The 18,863-nt window shown below is 42.8% G+C and overlaps 3 protein-coding genes across 3 annotated transcripts; all 3 read right to left on the bottom strand.

Moving 5' to 3' along the window:
• Positions 1–205: 205 nt before the first annotated feature.
• On the bottom strand, positions 206–3,181 carry LOC115675351 (protein BUD31 homolog 2). Its single transcript, XM_030597960.2, has 4 exons — positions 3,049–3,181; positions 1,549–1,650; positions 1,164–1,351; positions 206–591 (listed from the first exon to the last, which is right to left on the bottom strand). The coding sequence occupies exons 2-4, from the start codon at positions 1,640–1,642 to the stop codon at positions 436–438; spliced, it is 438 nt and encodes a 145-aa protein (XP_030453820.1). The 5' UTR covers positions 1,643–1,650; positions 3,049–3,181; the 3' UTR covers positions 206–435.
• A 4,871-nt stretch (positions 3,182–8,052) lies between these two features.
• On the bottom strand, positions 8,053–11,959 carry LOC115675294 (serine/threonine-protein kinase KIPK2). Its single transcript, XM_030597896.1, has 2 exons — positions 9,779–11,959; positions 8,053–9,072 (listed from the first exon to the last, which is right to left on the bottom strand). The coding sequence occupies exons 1-2, from the start codon at positions 11,788–11,790 to the stop codon at positions 8,229–8,231; spliced, it is 2,856 nt and encodes a 951-aa protein (XP_030453756.1). The 5' UTR covers positions 11,791–11,959; the 3' UTR covers positions 8,053–8,228.
• A 127-nt stretch (positions 11,960–12,086) lies between these two features.
• On the bottom strand, positions 12,087–18,863 carry LOC130135142 (uncharacterized). The gene is made up of 3 exons (XM_056303569.1): positions 18,728–18,863; positions 12,699–13,003; positions 12,087–12,252 (listed from the first exon to the last, which is right to left on the bottom strand). The coding sequence occupies exons 1-3, from the start codon at positions 18,861–18,863 to the stop codon at positions 12,193–12,195; spliced, it is 501 nt and encodes a 166-aa protein (XP_056159544.1). The 3' UTR covers positions 12,087–12,192.

Here is an 18,863-nt window from a genome sequence, read left to right as displayed (position 1 = left end):
CTTTCAACCAAAGATGAAGGAAAATATAAGCCCAAAACAAATGCTAAAAATTTCATAGGTACTCACTCCTGGGCCTGAGACAATCTGAGCTGACTTCCCAAGTTGTGGCCTTAAAAGAAGTTAAATTACCCTTCCTAACCGGAATCAATGAACAAAATGAACCAACCATGAGCAAGATTACAATATGGATTTCATTGTTTTAATATTCCGCGAATTGGAAGGAGTGAGTAGATAAGCAATATAAAGTCAACTGAGTTTGTCTCGGGTCGGTCGATTGGTCTTCCCAGTCAAATGCTAAGCATACAACACTCCATCCACCGGAGAGTTTCCCGGAAATAAACATAAAACTCTGGAGAACCTAATGACTCCTAGCGTGTCCCCCAAGAGCATGCAGAAACAAAGTAGATATTTATTGCGCACATTGGAGGTGAGTGATCAATCTCCACTCGCACAACCCCTGCAACCGCAATGGACGCACTCTATCACCTTCTCCTCCCTCAAATGCTTGGGCACTCGACACACGCATGTGGTAGCGAAATTGTGGTCCCGAGGCTGGATGCACCGTAAGCAGCAGAGCCGCTCATAACCAGGCTGCACAGCAAATAAAGGACATGAAATTAAAAGTTGAAACACAGAAAATCAAGTGATTGACATGAGAATAATGCACATCATGTGGGAAAGAGAAGAGGATGGCATATTTTTCTGTTAAAAACAACAGTTTCATGAGCTGGGAAAATGTTTAAATCCAGAATGCTTCCTTCACCATGGAATACCATTGACACATTTCCCAAATAAGCAGAAATCAAGCTTGCCAAAGAGAGCAAGACAGGAAAGAAAGATCGAAAAAAAAAGTTTTGATATTTAGTTGAAATTTCCTTCTATCTCGCATTCACCTTTTTCTTTCATAACAATATTTTCCCAATCAAATCATCTCAAGGCACATCACAAACTCATCGCCTATTATTATTAATTTATCATTAGCAGATTCATAGGCTAAGCTGTCATCAGTTTATAAACATATAAATCAGGTCCTTGACAATCATGAATGCATGCAACAAAAGACTCAATAAAGAGAATGTTCAACAAATGACTACACAATTCAAACCAAACAATCGCGAGCAGAAAACACCAGCAACATTGGCATGGGATGAAGCAAGACCAACCTTCTTCCATTTAGCAATCAGGTTTTTATCCGCATAACCTTGGTCCAAGCAGAAATCATACAACTCTTTTGAGATTTCTTTCCTCCGATAATACAGATCGTATATATATCGGCTTTTCTGATGAGCAATCTTGAAAATAGGCCACAAAGCCTCACATTTTCTCTTTCCATCATGAGGGTCATTCTCAGCTGCCATAACACATAAATCAGCATAAAGATGTCAACTTCACGAGAAACCATTTAAGACTACCATCAAAGAAGAAACGAAGATCACAAGATCAAATAAGTTAAATTGCAGAAGATATCAACATTCTGTCACAACTTATAATCACCAACACTCTTATAAGTAACAGAAAGGCGAGCAAGTAGAACAAAGAACAACAAACCTTCTCTCATCTTTGATTGTAATTCACGAAGTGTAGGTTCTATCAGTTCCCATCCTTCTGGGTATTTGACACGGTTGGTCTTCACCTTGGGCATACTTACACCTGCATCAAATGCAAGAGTAAATGATCAGTGGATTCATCCTCTCAACTTCCTTCTGTGTCACCTCTGGATCGACTAACGCAAAGTTCCCAGGAACCTCCACATATCAGTCCTCTATGTAGGAAAAACTGAACTAATTTCCACATTCTTTCCACCATGTACTGAATGAGAAGATCGTAGGAGCAACATCACAATCAACAATAATCAAGTTCAAAGCAATCCCAACATTTTAAATCTCATATTTGAGTTCTGTGCATGAGAGAGAGACAGAGAGGGAGAGAGAGAGGTGTTGGTGTTAATGCGATGACACAGCAGAAGAGGTGTCGTCTTAAAAACTAACAATTTCCTCAAAACTGTACTGAAACACGAATAGTTCCAAAACACTGATATCAATTGTCTTCTGGGGAATGATTTTCTGAAAGCATTCATACTGTAGCATTGGAGAAAACAGCAGGGACAATGATTGCAGCACGAAGAATGAGCTGATAGATAAAGTGGATGTGTTCACAGTGATTTCCATTGTAATCCTGCTCTAGCAGAATTTATATTATTCCAAACTGTAAGTAACATGGCGTGCCTCCTTTCATGGCCAAAGCACCTAAAAGCACATGATCCAGTAAAAAATGGAGCTCGAATGATGATAGCCGTTAAAACTGCTCACCATCTGCGCCTTGTGACCTTTGAACTGGCAAAACACATCTTTGACATAGATAGGGTCGTCCTTTACTTTACTAATATCACGGTGGTTCCATCAACTATTGAAACCAATATTGCTCTTGCCGATTAAACTAGAAATCTCTACGAATTTTAACTGGCTAAAGCACCTCGCGAGCGATACACGAGAACACGCGGAGCCCGGCGAAAGGAACAGCGGAGAATTCTCCGTCGTCGGCGCTTCAACCCAAATTTACACTACCCACATGGGCCAAGCAGCCCTCCGAAAGATCCCGCCCGCGCTAAAGGACCGCGAAGAGAGAGAGAGCGCCACGCCAAAGACAAAACAACCAACACAGCCCGGATACGGAACGCTCTCAACACAGAGAATCAAGACATCAGCAGCATTAGCACGTCGATCGCTACTTAGAAACTGGGCCATGCGACGAATCGAGGTTACATAACCTAATTTTCTGTGCGGGGTGGGGGGGGCTGCATACAAGACCCAAACCACACGCAACAAAAGGGGCAAAAAAAAACACCAAACCCTAGAGATGGTCGCAGGAGGACGACTTCCACCCAGGATCGAGGTGGGAAAAAGGGACGTAAGACGCATGAACGAGCAGATCGGAACCCCATCTAAAGAGCAAACCGAGAAGCGAAATTCCCGGCGAGAGCTCGTCGGCGGCGAGCAAGGCACACCGGCCGCTAGAGAGAGAGAGAGAGAGAGAGAGAGGGGGGGTTACCTCGTTAAGAGAGAGATTCGCCGCCGGAAGGAGATTCGCGACCGGTGAAGAAGGAGAAGGAGAGAGAGAGAGAAGAGAAGTGCTGCTTGGCTTTTACTGGAGAAAGAAGGGAGGCGACGAAGCGTCGAAGGGGACCCTCACACGGTTTGAGTTTTCTCCTATTTGAACTTATCTCTCCGCTCCGGGTTTAGAAAAACAGCGGCCCTCGCGCACGTGCGGAATTTGCAATTTTTTTTTTTTGGTATGTTTTATATGTTGTTTTTAAGCTCAGATTGTTTCGCGAAAAATAAACGATCTGCAAAACATTTTCCTAAACATTGATTGCTTGTCGTCGCTTGAAATAATTAGCCGGTGAAAAATATTTTCATTATCAATAGCAATTTATGTCTAAACATTTTCGTGGACGATGTAACTATGTTTCATTCATTAATTTTTGCATGAGATATAAGCGGTCATTTTTTAGAAAATTATTTTTCAAAGCATTCATTTTCCACGAAACAAACGGAGCCTTAACAGACTTTTAGACAATACTTGTGAAGAACAAAATAGTAGCAGCTTTTTTTGGCTTATTACCCTAAAAAATCCCTAACTTTAACTCGAGTATCAATTTTATCGAACTTTTTTTTTTTGGTAACCGAGGTGTCCGGGCCAGCTTGCGCGCACCTCGACTATTCCTCGGGGGAGACTAGCACAGCAACCCACCGCCATGGCCCCCCACTTAAATCACAAGTGCTCAGCTGGGGAATCGAACCTAGGACCAGTGCGCCTAACTACACAATCCCAAGTACGCCCTAACCAACTGAGCTACCCATGGGTGGGTATCGAACTTTTTTTCGTCTCATAAAAAACCCACAGCTTTTGGTTCAATCACAACTCTACCCTAAACTTTTTTTTTTTATCTTATAAAGAACAACAAAATTTTACTTCAGTCTCATATTTGCCCCCGTTACTTCTCCATCCAAAATCGCCCTTAGTGACGTGGCATTTCCATGTCATGACTCTAGTTTTTCCCCAAGTTTCATAGACAAGAAAATGTCTTTTAGAGACGAATTTCCATGTCAGCTCAAACGATGTCTTATTGGATTTGAAATTTGGGTCAACACTAGAGCAACTAGGGTTGGCTTTTTTCAATTGCTCTTACTCTTAAAAGAGTCTTCTTTTCATCTCTTTCGGAGAATTTCGATTTTGCACTCAATCTTCAATTTCTTGTGCTCAGAATCTTCCATCTCTCATTGTCGAATAGCTCACGCTCAAGACACTCGGCTGGGGACACTCGAACAGCTCTCACTCGGAAGTTTTCCATCTCTTGGATATTTGTTTTGGTCAAACTTTCATCTCTTGGTTGTCAAGAGAAATTTTGAACAAAGAATTAATAGAGCAGATTTAGGACTAAAGTAAAAAGCTGGTGGTTTTTTACAAAACAAAAAAAAAGTTTATGGTAGAATTAGGATTGGACCTATATTTGGGGCGTTTTTTATGAGAGAAAAAAGTTTAGGGTAGCATTGAGACTGTACCTAAAGTTAGAGATTTTTTATGACACAAAAAAAATTAGGGAACTTAAAATTGGAGGTTTTTTAGGTACTAGGTGTGTTTGCATTGCAAGAAAAGATCCTGACAGTGAACTCATCCCTTCCGTATAGCAACAAATATTGGGCCTGATACCCTAAAAAAACCCCAACTTTAAGTCTAGTCTCAATTCTACCATAAACTTTTTTTTTATCTTATAAAAAACCCCCTAACTTTCGGTATAGTCTCAATTCTACCCTAAACTTTTTTTGCTTCATAAAAAATCACAAACTTTTGCTTGAGTCCCAAATCTACGCCAACAAACCCTTCTTCCAAAATTTCTCTTGACAACTGAGAGATAGAAAACTTTCAAGTGAGAGATGTTCGAGTGCCCCAGAGTGACCTATGATAATGAGAGTTGGAAGACTCTCGAGTACTAGAAATTGAAGACTAAGCACAAAATCGAAATTCTCCGAAAGAGATGAAAGAAAAACTCTCTCAAGAGTACAAGCAATTGAAGAAAGCCAACCCTAATTACTCTAGTTTTTACCCAAATTTCAGATCCAATAAGACGTCATTTGAGCTGACATGGAAATTTATCTCTAAAAGACATTTTCTTGTCTATGAAACTTGGGAAAAAAAGTAGGGTAATGATGTGGAAATGCCACATCACTAAGGGCAATTTTGGATAGAGGATTAACGGGGGCAAATATGGGATTCAGGTAAAAGTTGATGGTATTTTTATCAGACAAAAAAAGTTCATGGCGGAATTGGGAGTGGACTTAAAGTTGGTTGTATTTTGTAAGACAAAATAAAAAGTTTATGGTAGAATTGGGAGTGAACCAAAAGTTTGGGGTTTTTATGAAGTAAAAAAAGTTTAAGATAAAATTGGGACTACAACTTAAGTTAAAGATTTTTTAGGGTATTAGGCCATAAATATCGTGTGTGGCCCCAATGTAATTGATTTAGCTCTATGTAGACACCCAATTTGGTACCAAAGTTTCATCGAACTTCGATCGAAAATCGAGATAATTACAATTACGATTGAGGGATACCATTGAGTCGTGCTCTGCTAGTGCTTTCCAACAATACCTAGTTTGCCTCAATTGGATCGCTGGATATCACGGCTTTTAACAAGAGTTGTCCAATCTTGATGGACTTTCATTGATCGATTGATGAGGTCATGCAAGTTTCCAATACCTCGAGAATTACTTCAATCGGAATTTTCTCGAAGAAGATAGCATGACTTTTTATCTCAACCATCCATCGGCCCGTTTCACATAAATTCGAGATCCCGAGACATTTCAAGAAATTGGACTGCTTTTTTGGAAAGTTCGGGTCGCAAGCTTGCCACTGTGAGCGCAAGAATCAAGTCGATTAGATGTCAGATGAAAGAGTTAGATCAAAACTTAAGATATATATCATTGTCATTTTTCAAAAACAAAAAATCAACATGACTTCACGTGGCGCCTGCTCAAGCGTTGCGACAAGCCACATGTATGTGGCTATTTCAATATGTATAGGTGTGTTGAGATATACGTTTGAGCTGTGTTAGAAAATCTCATATAGGAGAATTGGTGGAATGTGGAGCAATTAATATTATCCTAGTTGGCCCACAACACATAAGATTAAGCTTTCGAGTTAAGGTGGTCCAACTGAATATATTGATGGGCTCGGATTCCCTTGGCGAACTCTTCAGATGAAGGTATTGGGCTTTTGCTACATGCTCCCAACAAGGTGGAAAGAACAAAATTCTAATCCAATTTGATTAAACCAGTTACCTTATTTCAAAATCACTTCATCAAAATCTTATATGTGAATTGTGTGCTCGTTGCTTTGAATGTCTTTACATGCCGATTGAATTCTCATGTGAAAAATCATTCAAATTTGTGTTTAACGCGGATTGATATAGCATATCGGTTGAAATAAGCATGCGTGGTTTGGTAGTACATTGAATGTCGGTCACACTGATTTGAATTATTGAATTGAAACTACTCGTTAGATCAAATAAACCGTTGATCAAATTCGAACTAATGATTGAATAATTCGTTGATATGAAGGCTGGTTTGAATGAAATGCCGATCGACTATACCGATTTGCAAGCTGTTATGTCCTTCTTGGTTTTGATTTAAACTCACGAACTGGATTCGTCCCCACTATTTGCATTCTAGATATCATATGGTTCGTCATACATTAGGTGTATTGACTGCTTGTGCTGGCTGCCTCGTGTGCTTTTCGACATTTGGATTCATGCCCGTTGCTCAAATGCTTGGTTGATATGGATTGGATTCGTCCATTGTTTGTTTGAATTTGGCTGCATGTGTGCATTGCATATTTTTGAAAAGATGTTGATCGCACAGTCCGCCGCATGATGTAGCAATTTCACTTGAGGGCGGGCGGTGAAGTTTTCAGTTTTCACAACCTATAAGAAAAACCATATGGACGATAAAATTAGGAAATCTCGCAATATCGCAGGATGAAACTTAAGTAAGAAACGTGATATCGAAAAGGCAACATGGGAGTTTCAACCCTTCTTTACGCATAACCGAATTCCCGAACCTAGATTTTTAGTTCCGATAGACCATTTGATCTCGATTCGTTGACTCTCCCCTAACGCCCAGAATTTTAGGTTTCCCCGTCGACCTATGGGATATTTGGTGGCAACTCCTAATACGGTTTAAGATTTGAATTATAGCAATGCACCTTAGCCCCAGGGAAGGGAAGACTTTTGACACGGTAACTACCCATTTTTGCATACGAATGCTGCTTACATGAAGTCTCGAGGGTCCGGAAATGGCCAGTCCAAACAGCCTAGATTGCACCGGAAAAACATTAATTAAGTTACACATTTCGTCTACTTCTTCATGATTGCAGCAGTGCAATCGGAATTTCGAGCAAGAGTAATGTCATTAGCAGGAAAAAGCAAAAGGCAATGCGATCTGGACACTCTCGATAGAAACCCCGGAGCTGTAGAGGGCTGATCGGAGAAGACGATAGCTTCAGGATTTGTGGATTTACAAGAAAGATAAGGCAAACCAGACCGCAAGCTATGAGTCCAAGGGATGAACTGTGCTTGGACAGTGATAATGACTTGGTATGAAGTTCATGCATGCTTGTGGAGAAAGCAACCGGTGCACCGATTGATGGGCAGTCGGCAAGAAGAAGATGACAGCTAGAAGAAAGATTTGTGCAACTCCAGCAATGTCCACTGAACAAAGATGGAGTAGGACCAAAGGAAACTCCAGCATGGGCTTGTGCCTATTTTGAACTTTTCTATTCCCTGTCGTGTGTTGAACTCTGCTTGTCTCTGCATTTCCAAATGACCAAAAGCTTTGATGATAAGCCATTAGATGGAGTCCAGGGGGAGAAAAGCCATAAGACAGAAGCAAACTGTAAGCGCAAAACAACCCCCCCTCCCCCCCCAACCACCAAGAGGGGAGGAAAGCTGCTTCCTCAAAAATTTTACAGCAGATGATCAATAATGATCAATAAGAGCAATTATCGACTAAACTCTCCTCTGATATTCCGTGCTTTAAGCTTTATATCATTCCAACATCTGCGACCGAATTTACATCGTGAGCTACGCACAAGTTACAAGACCCGAACTCGAGCTTTCGGGAGTAGGAAGTTCAAACGGAACTCCACTAGCCTCACCCGGACCAGAGTTTTTACCACTAAAACAACTCGAACTCCAAATGCTCTGCCGTAGCTTTACAATCTAGGTAGTTGCTCTTCATCTCCTGAGCCCCCATATATTTAACTCCATATTCAAATGACTCTGGTAATTCTGGTGGAACGGCGCAACGTATTAGAGCCCAATTCAAGCCCTGGAAAAAGGGATGCTGCTTAATTTCCGCAGCCCCCTTCTCTGATCCCAAACGATTCTCGGGCTCCTTTACCAGCAATCCCTTTATGAGGTCTTGAGCTTGGAAGCTCACAAATGGGCATTCCGGGAACTTGAGGCTCTGTAACACCACGTTCGCTAGGGTTTCTTCATTCCCCGGACCTTTAAAGGGTGTTTTACCATAGAGAAGCTCATAGAGAAAAATTCCAAACGTCCACCAATCCACTGCAGCTCCATGACCCTCCCCCTTGATGATCTCCGGGGCCAAGTATTCGTGGGTCCCGACAAAAGAATTGGATCTCGCGTCAGTAGGCTCAGCCACAAGCTGTGGCAATGATCTAACATGGGTTCCAATATCAGCTTTTGCCTTCCGTGTCTTAGCTGAAGCAGGTGAGATCCTTGGGCTGAAGCAAGGAACTCGACAAGCTGGCTCCACACAGAAAGGCTCGATGCAACTCGACTCTGTACATGGACCAGAAACCTTGGCAGGTTCAGCAATGGAAGATGATTCAAGGAGAGTTGGACTGACAGTGCATCTAAGAGACAAGTCGAAATCTGTAAGCATAATATGGCCATCTTCACGGACAAGAATATTTTCTGGTTTCAAGTCACGGTACACAATTCCAAGCATGTGCAGATACTCCAAGGCTAAAAGGACTTCAGCGACGTAGAACCTGCAAATCCCAGAAAAGACAGAAGCACATGCTCAATAACTAAGCAAAATATAAGAATAATGTGGTGTATGCATCCTATCCAATGCTTATCTTTATCAAAGGGATGGACAACCTTGCCTCACAAAATCAATTCGAGGGGGAAAGAAATGGTAGCTAATGATGCAGCTACCATAGATAGGTAAACCATAATCGTGGAATTTAAACCTCTTCAAAAGTGACATGGCATAAAACAGGAATACAAAGCTCGATAAGGAGTCAACTTTATCTGGAGTTAGATATGCAGGTAGGAAACCAATTTACTGAAGATATAAAGAAAGGAAATGACCACTAGGCATCAAATCAATGGTAGCGCGGTTGAATTCATAGACGAAGACCAAGATCCAGACACTGGCCATCACAATGCATATTAGTAAGAAAATTAAGACAGGTACATCCTATTTAGGATTTGACTCAATTGAAAGGAAGGCGGTAGTCATCTAGACAGACTATTGTAAATAAAACTAGCAAATATATATAGCTATTCGAAGACACGGAAGATCAGTCACAACTTGAAGTAAGTAAATCTCATGCATGTACACTTTAGGATATATAGAAAAATTAACAGTGTGTGCTATTTATAGACAAAGAGTAGGGAAACATTCCAGTGAAGTAAATTGCTAGAGTAATCATAAATGATATAATGCATGAACTTTCAAGAAATACCCACCTAGCTGCTGGTTCAAGAAAATGCCTTCCTGGCTGTTTTTGCCTAAGGACATGCAAATCTCCACCTGGACAATACTCCATAACTAGACACGATAAATTGTCTGATGTGAATTGAGTGTACAAAGTTGGAAGAAATGGATGATCCAGGATTCTCAATATTTCTCTCTCTGTTTGTGCCCTTGGCATTTTTTTCCTTCTCGCCAGAAACTCATTATCCATCACCTTTATGGCAAACAAGCAATTTGTACCAATTAATTCTGCCAGATAAACAGTGCCAATGTCTCCACAACCGAGCTTCTTTAAAAGATTGAAATGCTTCAACCCCAAGGCTCCATGTTGTCTACGCACATGACGGATGGCTTCCCATCTGACGTCCTTTGACATGTGAGGCCTGTTGCTGCAACTAGACCTGCTGAGATTGCTCTCGTCACTCATGCTTGTGGTACTGCTACTAAAGTCACCTATGCTGCTTTTCGAACTTTGAGAGAACTCGCCCTTATCTCTCAGCTTCAGGTTCACTTTTGCTTTTACTACATCTTTTTTGCTGCCATTGGGAATGCTAGGAATGAATTCTGGCCTGCTCAAACCCGGTTCAATGTTCGTTATATTTGCTCCGGATCTTGAATTGGGGCCCTCGGCGGATGCATGAGTTTGATTAGACTCATTATTTGAACCCACCAAAGAACACTGACATCTCTGACAAATTAGGTGATCTGTACTGGTAACTGTGCGTTTGCTGGCTTCGGCCTGTGTTTCGGTGTTGCCAACAGCAGAACTACCCAACTTCGACTTCCTTTTGGCAACACTTTTACTTTTGATGACAGTTTTGCCAGCGCGAGGTGTGCTCCTACCCAATCTGCCAACTCTCTTAACATTAACTGAACCAGATGATGAAGGCGAAATCTGAACTCTTCCTTTACGTCCCGGTTTCGATGGTGAAGCTTTGTTACCTGCTTTGGCTGAGATGGCGACATCATCCTGTGGCTCAAAATTTTGACCCCCTGCAGCAGGAGAATATTGAGAAGATGTTGATTCCTGTGTGCACTCCTCCTCAGGGGACGTCTCCACCTTCAATATTTCAGTTCCAACCTTATTCGACCTACAGACGGTATCCCTTTGCATTAGAATACTAGCAGTACCTTTGGGCAATGTTGGAGCTATTAATTGAGGAGAACGAGGTGTCTGATTGGACGATTTTAACGTGGGCAGTTGAACATCCCCGGTTACGTCCTTTGAAGAGCTTGTGAAACAAGACGATGTCGAATGACTATATGTATCCACGGATCCAGCAAATCGAGATTGATTTTCAATTCTCTTTTTTCCGGAAACTACCTCGTTTTTACTTACTATAGGATCCGTACTGCGAATGCCATGAGGAATTACTCCAACCACATGTTGGAGTGAAGATTGAGCATTGCGATTTGATGTTTCGGGTATCCAAACTTGCTGAGACACCTTCTTTCCAGAATAGCTTGAGCTGCCCTCTTCAGGCACCAAAGATATTTCCACCATGCTCCCCTTCCTTTCCTGTGAGGAAGGTCCTGAATCACTGACTTCGACAATTTTGGTATCGTATAATGTCTTAATCCTTCCAGCCTCGGAGACTCCTGAAGTAGATGGACGCTTTGACAATCGTTTCATGGCGGCCATTTCTGATGCCTTGGACAAACAAACATCTCTCAAAGCTTGCTTTATTGACACGGGCTCGGAATGACCAAATCCAGGCGACCGAGGCACTCCTACCGTGATGGGCTTTTTCAAAGCATTCTTTCTAAGAGGACTCGAGCCTAGCTGGTTTGCAGGACTCATACACCGCGAGGAACTTCTAAGATTAAACGATTCAAAGAGCTGATTAATATCATCTTCTAGAGAATCCCTGGATCCTAGTCGGAGCACGGCCAGTTTTCCATCTTTATCGTCCAAACTAAACCCAGAAGTTCCTCTAGAATGCCGAACAGAAGTCGGCTCATCCATTACCTCAGAAATTTCGCAAGTTCTGGAAAGCGAACCCATCTCAAAGGATACTATGGAACTGAATCCCTCTCAGTAGAACAAGGGGACCAATCGCGAACAACTTTGGCAGTCTTTCTGATGAAGTTTCCCTTGAAACGCAGATCTTTTCACACAAGAAACGTCAGAAATTGTTTTACGGCCTTCTTTTCCTCTTCAAGATTTCGAACCCCTGCAACCCACAATCCCGAAAATGAGACAACCAACGTCGAAAAAAAGAAATAGGCAAAAACCAATTGAAATCGCCCAACCCATAACCATTTGAAGCAAAAGGGGTAATCAAGAACAATGGAGCCCGTTTGGACTTTGTACCGCTTGAAATTTAACAAATCTGCCTCTCTTTTTTCTTTTTTCAATAGTTCGATTTTGCAAGCAACACGGTGGTAATGAGCTCCCATTGTTCGGTCAAGAATCAGCATAAAACTTCTTCCGCATCGAAGAAGTGACGGCACCATACCACTCGTCCTATGAGGAAAGATTCGTGATTTTACCGCATGAAATTCAACCGTAGACTCTACTGTATCGCAGAAGCAGGAGAGAGCCGTCAAATCCAGCTTCAAAAGCGAAGCCGGAAAAAAAAACTCCCACGAGAAATTCCGCGACGGCGAGAGAAAAGAAAAAGACGAAAAACCAGGAAGGCGCGACTCGCTGTCGCTGGTGCCGAGTCGAAGATCGAGCCACAGGACACACATCCGAACGCGATTACCTAAAAAAAAAATGAAGGAGGAAACGGACGGCGAAAGCAATCGAGGCGCGGGTTTCCAGCACGGACTCCGCGTAGCAGGATCAGCTCAACCACGGCAGAGCCAGTAGGTGACAAGAAGAAGAAGAAGAAGAAGAAGCGGGAGCTGGAGCAAATCTGCGAGGGAGGGAGGGAGGGAGGCGAAACCGGGGGCTTGCGAGGGCCGTACCGTGAGCTCCGAATCAGAGAAGGGGCACCGCCGAGCAGCACAGCACCGGGAGCGCCGAGATCCGATCGAGGCCGCGCCGGGGGGAGGAGCCGCCGCCGCCGCCGGCGGAGTAGGAGGAGGAGGAGGAGGGCGGCATTGCCGCGGGGCAGCAGCCGAGGAGGGAGGGGAGCGAGATTCGGGAGCCGGGAAAAACCCTAGGCGGGCGGACGACAGGAGGGAAGGGGAGGGAGGGAGGGGGGGTTTGCGAAGAAGGAAGGAGAGAGGGAGAGACGGTGGAGTGGAGGAGAGAGTGGTGGTGGGTGTGTCTGTCTGTCTGTCTCTCTCTCTCTCTCTCTCTCTCCTCTTATTTCTTTCTTTCCTTTCTTTTTATTTTTTTTTTTGGTTTGCCATGACTGGGGGGATGGGGGGGGGGGGCTCTGATTATTTTGAAGATGGTGGGGGCCCACCCTGTCTGCCCTTCCTGTGGGACCCCCACCCCACCCCACCCCCCCCCCCTTCCCCTTCTCCCTTCTCTCTCATCAAATCTCAATCTCAGTCTCAATCTCTCTCTCTCTCTCTCTAAAAGAGGTCAGAAGAACTGGCAGAAGAGGAGGAGAGAAGTTTTTGAATTAATGGGGCGTGGGTTGGGTTGGGGAGAGACCGAGAGCGAGAGAGAGAGCGACAATGAATACGGCACCTGACTGAAAATGAAATTTTAAAGTGTCTATCTATATCAAACAAATATAAATATGAAATATAAAATTTAAAATAGGAGACGAAGGGAGATGGGGAGAGCACAAACTTTCAAAAAAGAAATAGGCGTGCTCCCTCCCTCTCTTCTTCTTCTTTTCTTTTCTTTTTTTACACTTTTTAATTTTTCATTTCGAGGCACGCCCCCCCCCCCCCCCTCGTATCTTTCGGTGCTTATTTTTATTTTTATTTTTCCGTCTCCTCGTTCGATTTTTTTGAAACTGTTTTTCTTTTTTCTTTGGGGGATGGGGGAAGCTGCGGGGCACGATGAGGTTGAGAGCGACCATCAAACAACAACTCCCATTTTCGAAATTTCGGCTGTCACAGATCCATTTTCGTTGCTGAGTAGAATAGTTCGTCGAGCTTTTCTTTTTCTTTTTTTTCTCGTCTTCTTGGTGTGATTTACTTTTTCGATAGCTTCGGTTACGGGAGCGGGGCGCAGTGTTTTCTTACGAGGCACTCGAAGAGAATTTCGCCCACGGCACTTTCGAAGAGCTAGCTGCGTGTAATTTTCAAAACCGTGTGGTTTTTCTATTCTTCTCTCCTTTTCTTTTTCTTTTTTGCCGACACGGCGTTATAGCTAATATAGCTTATGCGTAAATGCTAGCATTTCGCGGGACCGCGGTGTCGCCATTTCCTTTTATCGGAACGAGCTCGACATTTAATTCGGTTCGGGAAAATGTACCCGCCGAGGACTTCTCGCTCTAGCCTATGCTCCTTCGGAAATAAAAGCGTGTAAATCGAACTGAAAAATTTTCAATACTTTTAAATTGTTTTCAAGCGAGCTGCAAGAGAAATGTTCTTGGGTTTTTCTTTTCTCTTCTTTTTTTTGTGGTGGTGGTGGGGGGGGGGCACGAAAATTGAATTTGGTGAAAAGTATTCCTTTTTCTTTTTAATTTGCCTCGGGTTCCTCATGACCATTATCTATATCTGCCATTACTTTATTATTTTAATGAAATTAGGAAGCATTTCGGATCTCGCGTTGCACAGTGTCGACACGACATGAGGAGATGGAGATGAATCCTTTTTCAAGTAAATTTATATTTGGAAAAACGCATGATTATTTTTTTTAAATTTTTTTTTTGTTTTGGTGATAAGACCGATGGAAATATTTTAGGCAGCAGCAAGCAGCAGAAGATTCGGTTCTTTTCTTTTTGCCTGCAGAACCTGGGGGCTTGGGAGGTAATTAAAAAATAAAAAAAAAGAATGGGGATGGATGGAGAAGCATCTTTTCACCAGTCGTTACCAATTACCATCAGAATCCCGCTTGTAATTGACCGATGGATGATGGGAGCTCCTCATAATTATCGGTCAAATCCCGCCATTATTGCTTAATTATTGTAATGTGTACAAATCGAGGGAACACAATTAGCGACAACGCTCGGGGGCTAATATAGCCACCCTAGCTAGTTGGCCCTCCGTTTTTCGCGCTTTGCAATTGGCGTTGTTAGGTTAGGTGCTACGATTACACAAACAAATTCGAATACATTTCTTACTTTTGGAATAGGCGAGAAGTTTCGGGAGCAGAGTGGGCTGTGATGTGATCGGTCGCTTCGGTTCTTCTTCCCCGCCTTGTTGGTCTACTATGGATCGCGACGTGGATTGCATGTGGGAATTTTACTGCTATTATTGGCATGCGATGGGAGCGACGTATCGCAACCGACGTGCCAAAGAATCGCAGGTGATTATCGTACTTTGTATTGATGGGCACATGGCATGGAATCCGACGAAAAAGCACGGGGATGATCGAGAGTTATATATTTTTTTTTGGTAAATGTGGGGTGGGCACCGCCCTAGATCACCTCAAAGTAGGTAAGACTTTGCATCGCTACGTAACAACTTAAATTATAGAAATACCAAATAAGAAATTGCGGGCTTAAGTTTAATAAGCGCGGCATGTGATACCTATTGTATGGATGTGTTTACACTCACCTAAAAGAGGGTTCGACGTGAAGATAATTGAGCTGTGTTTTGAAGAATGGGATAATTGTCCAAAAAAAAATCCCAAGTCTAATGTACGCCGGCCAATTTGCTCTTAAGCATTTCGATTTTGCCAATTTAGTCTTGAACTTTTTGACGACTTGCCAATAGAGTTATCCTGACCAATTTTGGCCGAGAAATACTTACGTGCGGGTTATCCTACGTGACATAACCGATGATGACGTGAATAATTTTGTCATTTTTAAAAATATATATATTCTTATTTTGTTCCTTTCTTTTTCAGTTTTTTTTTGTTGAATTTTTGGCCGCCGAGCGACCCTCACCGGCCATCGCCAAGGCCTCGGCGACCCTAAATAAGCACATGTAACCCATTATATATATAACCCACTCGATATATCTTAGTTCTCAATTATGGCGGATCCTAAATAAGCACAACAAGAATCAACAGCGAATAAGTTGTGCAACGCAAGATCGATCTCTATATCGAAACCAGATCGATCATCAAAATGCTTCTAGACCATAACACGTGAACAAGATATAGATTCATCTTAATTTTCGAGATCAACAACAACACTCCTACGAAGGATAAAAACCGAGCTATAAACTTGCCTTTTTTTTTTTTAACTCGCGGAAGAATAAAATGAATCAATAATCAATACACTAAGGAAAACTTTCCATTGAGCAGAAAAAAATTGTCATGAAAATGCATTGATTTACCAGCTGCAACACAGTGTCCATGGAAAACACGTTGGGCCTCACTTAACTTGTTGGTACGAAAAAGTCAGAATCGGAGAAGGAAGGGAACACAAACAAAGCATTGCTGTCATCATGATAGATTTTACCAAACCCAACTGATCCTCAGCTGCATCATTGAATGTTGATTGTATTAGAAGAAAAAATTCAATTTACCCTTTAACCACCGTTCATTCCGGTGACTTTGGGACCCCCCCAAAAAAAAATGAAAATGGGAAAAAAAAAAAAGTTACTGGTGACTGACTATAATGCTTGTTGCCTTTTTTTTTTGGGAAAAATTCCGAAATGCATTTCGGGCCGGACGCGTTCCCTCGAAAGAGCCCGAGAGAGAGCGGCGTTCATCTCGACCGACCTCTTGATTGGACTGCCGTGTTCCGAATGGCCCCCCCCCACACGCCTTGCCGCTCCCGATTAGAAGCGCCGAAAATGCGCCCCCATTAATGGTATCAAACGAGCACGCGGCGGCCATTATGTGGTACTTGGAGGACTTTTGCGTTGCTAGCAATTAGTCTTGGCAAAATGTGTCATAAACTCATTTCTTAAATCATATATATGATGGACTGAGTTATTATATGGGCTAGTTATATTCAGTAAATGGGTCAAAATGGGTTTAAATATAATATGAGTGTTAAATGGATCAAAAATAGGTTTACAACTTACTCGTACCCAACCCATTCTTTGACTCTCTCTCCATTCTCTCTTACCCTTACTCGATCTCGCGTTAATTCACTCCATACTTTTACCTCAATTTGGGTATGAGTTTTCTTAAATTGAGTTAAATGAGAAAGTGTTTTAGTAATATGGTTCGGGTATGGGTAACTAGATTTCCATTGCACATACGTATGTCAAAAACGAGTTAAATCGATCTATTTGGGTCGGACCATTTTTCGATCCGATCCGATCCATCCATTTGACGGGTCTATCGACAATGAGGTTTGGGTTTTATCTAGAACGTGGTGGTCCAATCTGAAGGTCGTTCGAGATGAATGTCATTACGAGGGGGAGTGGGCAAGCCTCGCCCTTTCGCCTCTAATCGGTCGCCGAGTTCCGGCAACCGACTAGAGGTTGAAAATGAAGGGAAGAAAAAAAAAAAGAGAGAGAGAGAATAGAAAAGAAAAATAAAGGGAAATAAATAAATAAATAAATTCGAAAAATGATTAAAAATTGTCCACGTCAGCTCCCGCCACACCACGTAGGACAGCTATCGTCCATGTCGGTGCTGGCCGGAATGGACTGAACTGGCACAATTACAATAGGTTCACGGCCGTTTCGGTAATTTTTTTCCATTTTGGGGTGCCTTCTCGAGAAAATGTGTCTAATTTGGGGGTGCAAATTGGGAATTTCCCCTCGCCTTTTGGCCTTCACGTTAATCATCATTAGGAACGTGGCCATCATGGGGAACCACCACCATCCAAAGGAGGGACACAACCACCTTTGTAATCCTTTCGATTTTCCCTTTTGTCCGATTGATGATGGGCCAGCCATCACGTAGCTCGATTTTGACTTCGTTTAAAAAATTCGGCCGCACGAAAAGGGCCGCCCCTATAAAAAAATAAAAAAATAAAAAAAACAGTAGCGAGGACCCCTACGAAAGGAGAATTCATATTTAATTCCATATGCTCAAAACGCAATTAAAATGGCTCGAAAGTGGGGGGAGGGGGGGGGGGGGGGGGGGCCGAAAAATAAATAATAATTTGCCGGGGGGCCGGATGCAAGCGGATCAAGTCGCGGGACGTGGATTAGGGGAGTCGTGACCGACCATACCTCGTTGCGCTCAAAAAACTCTAAATTATGCTCATTGTGACACATTTACTGTACATCTTTTTTTTCCGCGACACCAAAAATCGCAAACTTGTACTCGTCGTATGGCACATATACTCTCCACCAAAATTCCTATCAATAAAAACCATAAAGAGTCCGTCTATATGGACGCTAGAAAGCAAAGAGTGTTGACATGGTCATGTCCACTTGGCTTAAATGGAATAAAAAAAAAACGACCTTATTTTAGCTGAAAAACCATCTAATGAAATATTGACGGAAGGTAAATGTATCGAATAAGTACGGATTTGAGCTTTTTCGCGGCTCTTTTTAATTTGGGAAAACAGATTAAATGCGTTCTTGGACCGGCTCGACGTCGACGGCGGATACGGGTCGCGGGTTCGACCCGAACGATGGAGGATGTTGATATGTCGTTTCTGAAACGTGAAGTATTCAATAATAGAGGCGAAAGGGACGATGGTCATGTGTCATGATGAACGTGATGTACGTGATTCGAGATATTTTTTTTCATGATGCATGGTGATGTGATGAAGTTGTTGTACCAGAAATTTCGTGTATAAAAAGAAGAGAAAGAAAATCGAGATAGATTGGTTCCACCTTTCTTAATTCCGGGTCAAGAACGATTTTGCATTGCACCCTTCGGTTTTGAATTCTCACGGCTATCTCTTTGCATCTTTTGGTCGAGACCCAAACTATAAAAGGATCGATTTACACACGCCCCCCTCCTCCCTCTCCCCTTCTCTCTCTCTCTCTCTCTCTCTCTCTCTCTCTCTCTCTCCTCCGTCCGTCGCTGCCGGGGATGCCGCCCTTGCATTGCGCCCCATGACCGGTGTTGTCGGAGGGGCTGGAGGCGGCGGCGTGACTTGAGGGGACCGTCGCGGCCACAAGGCGGCCGTCGGCAATGTCGGAGACGGGGTGGAGAAGCGGCGGAGCAATGGGTTGGTTCGAAGGACTTCTTTCCAT

This window comes from Syzygium oleosum, unplaced genomic scaffold (assembly GCF_021117445.2).
Source record: "Syzygium oleosum isolate NSW1041296 unplaced genomic scaffold, Sole_v2.1 Sole_v2.28, whole genome shotgun sequence".
NCBI lineage: Eukaryota > Viridiplantae > Streptophyta > Magnoliopsida > Myrtales > Myrtaceae > Syzygium > Syzygium oleosum.
The sequence above is the reverse complement of the archived record's forward strand: the minus strand, read 5'-3'. Positions and strand labels throughout refer to the sequence as shown.

Bases quoted from the DNA above. Each gene is read 5' to 3' on its own strand.
- LOC115675351 (XM_030597960.2), bottom strand. From the start codon at position 1,642: ATGCCCAAGGTGAAGACCAACCGTGTCAAATACCCAGAAGGATGGGAA. The intron at 1,352-1,548 runs GTTTGTTGTTCT...GTGTTATGGCAG, and splicing joins ACAATCAAAGATGAGAGAAG to CTGAGAATGACCCTCATGAT. The intron at 592-1,163 runs GTTGGTCTTGCT...TTTGCTGTGCAG, and splicing joins TGATTGCTAAATGGAAGAAG to CCTGGTTATGAGCGGCTCTG.
- LOC115675294 (XM_030597896.1), bottom strand. From the start codon at position 11,790: ATGGGTTCGCTTTCCAGAACTTGCGAAATTTCTGAGGTAATGGATGAG. The intron at 9,073-9,778 runs GTGGGTATTTCT...TGGGATTTGCAG, and splicing joins TTTCTTGAACCAGCAGCTAG to GTTCTACGTCGCTGAAGTCC.
- LOC130135142 (XM_056303569.1), bottom strand. From the start codon at position 18,863: ATGGAAAGAAGTCCTTCGAACCAACCCATTGCTCCGCCGCTTCTCCAC. The intron at 13,004-18,727 runs GTCATGGGGCGC...ACAGACAGACAG, and splicing joins CAGCCCCTCCGACAACACCG to ACACACCCACCACCACTCTC. The intron at 12,253-12,698 runs GTACGGCCCTCG...CTTTCCTCATAG, and splicing joins TCTCTGATTCGGAGCTCACG to GACGAGTGGTATGGTGCCGT.